General features: G+C 45.3%; 1 protein-coding gene across 1 annotated transcript in view; it reads left to right on the plus strand.

The window, feature by feature from the left end:
• The window catches only part of RBBP9 (RB binding protein 9, serine hydrolase), a 7616-nt gene that overhangs the window by 2759 nt on the left and 3313 nt on the right, over positions 1–1544 (plus strand). The window contains exon 3 of the mRNA XM_017512650.2: positions 1383–1419. Coding sequence (XP_017368139.1) covers positions 1383–1419 — 37 coding nt within the window. The remainder of the gene's footprint in view (positions 1–1382; positions 1420–1544) is intronic.

The raw sequence follows: 1544 nt of genomic DNA on the forward strand, positions 1-1544 counted from the left end.
TGGAGTGCAATGGCGCAATCTCGGCTCACCACAACCTCCGCGTCCTGGGTTCAGGCAATTCTCCTGCCTCAGCCTCCTGAGTAGCTGGGATTACAGGCATGAGCCACCATGCCCAGCTGATTTTTTGTATTTTTAGTAGAGACGGGGTTTCACCATGTGGACCAGGATGGTCTCGATCTCTTGACCTCGTGATCCACCCGCCTCGGCCTCCCAAAGTGCTGGGATTACAGGCGTGAGCCACCGCGCCCGGCCGTGTATTTTTCTTAAATTTCTGCAGAGGAAACAGTGCTGACCTCTAAAGTGGTAACTTAATCTGTCCTAATTCCTTCCTGGTTTTGCTAGTGGATTGAAAAAAAAAATCTGCCCTTATTGGGGTGCAGTGATCCTTTTAAAGCATAAGTGGCTGCAAACCCCAGTGGCTTCCCGTCAGTCAGCTCTGATTCTCTCTCTACAGACTCTCCTCTTCTCCCAGCCAGGTGAACTGACCTCATTGCAGGTCCTGGAACATGCCAAGTACACACCCATCTTGGCCTGCTCTCATCCTTCTACCTGGGACACTCTATCCCTAGACATCTGCATGGCTTTCTATTCCCCTTGAGGTCTCTGCTCAAATGTCTCCTTTTGGTGAGGCCTTCTCTAATCACTCCATGTGAAACAGCTTCCTCTCTCTACTGGCTCTGTCCCCTTTATATCTTCTTATCTCCAGCACTTTTCATCATCTGACATCCTGTTTATTTCTTGTCTGTCTCCTGCCAGTAGAATGCAGACTCCATGAAGCCCTCCCTTAAGGCTAAAGGGGAGATGTAATATTCTAATGAGAACAGTAGGGATGTGCCCATGAATCCTAAGGACTGGGGATTTGCAGGTGGGTAACACTGCAGACACAGTCTGCCATATGCCAGGCTCTCTTCTAGGCAATGGGGTTTCAGTGCCAGCACTTTTCACCATCTGACATCCTATTTATTTCTTGTCTGTCTCCTGCCAGTAGAATGTAGACTCCATTGCAGTGAGCCGAGATCACGCCACTGCACTCCAGCCTGGCGCCTGGTGACAGAGCAAGACTCTGTCTTAAAAAAAAAAAAAAAAAGAGAATGTAGACTCCATGAAGGTAGGGCTTCACAGAGGGGACAGCAGAAAAATAAACAGGATAGTTTATTTGTCTGTCTCTTGCCAATAGAATGTAGACTCCATGAAGCCCTGCCGTTAACCATATTTTAAGAGGCACTATGCAATACCAGAAATGTACCTTTGTTACCACACACTCCACATTACCTTGTATTATTCATTTTGTTGTCTTATGTACATTTCTTTCAATAAACTGTCAGCTTCTTAAGGGCAAGCATGAGTCCTATTGATCTTTGTGTTCCTGGTGCCCATTACAGTGCCTGGCAAGTGGACACCCAGCTAACCATTAGGTTGGTACAAAACTAATTTCTAAAGTATGAGTGAAATGTGACAAAATTAATGAATCTAGGTGCTTGTTCTTTCAATGTTTCTGTAGGTTTGTTATTTTTCTTTTCTTTTTTTTTTTTTTTTTTTTTTGA

The sequence above is a fragment of the Cebus imitator genome, unplaced genomic scaffold (assembly GCF_001604975.1).
Source record: "Cebus imitator isolate Cc_AM_T3 unplaced genomic scaffold, Cebus_imitator-1.0 Scaffold475, whole genome shotgun sequence".
NCBI lineage: Eukaryota > Metazoa > Chordata > Mammalia > Primates > Cebidae > Cebus > Cebus imitator.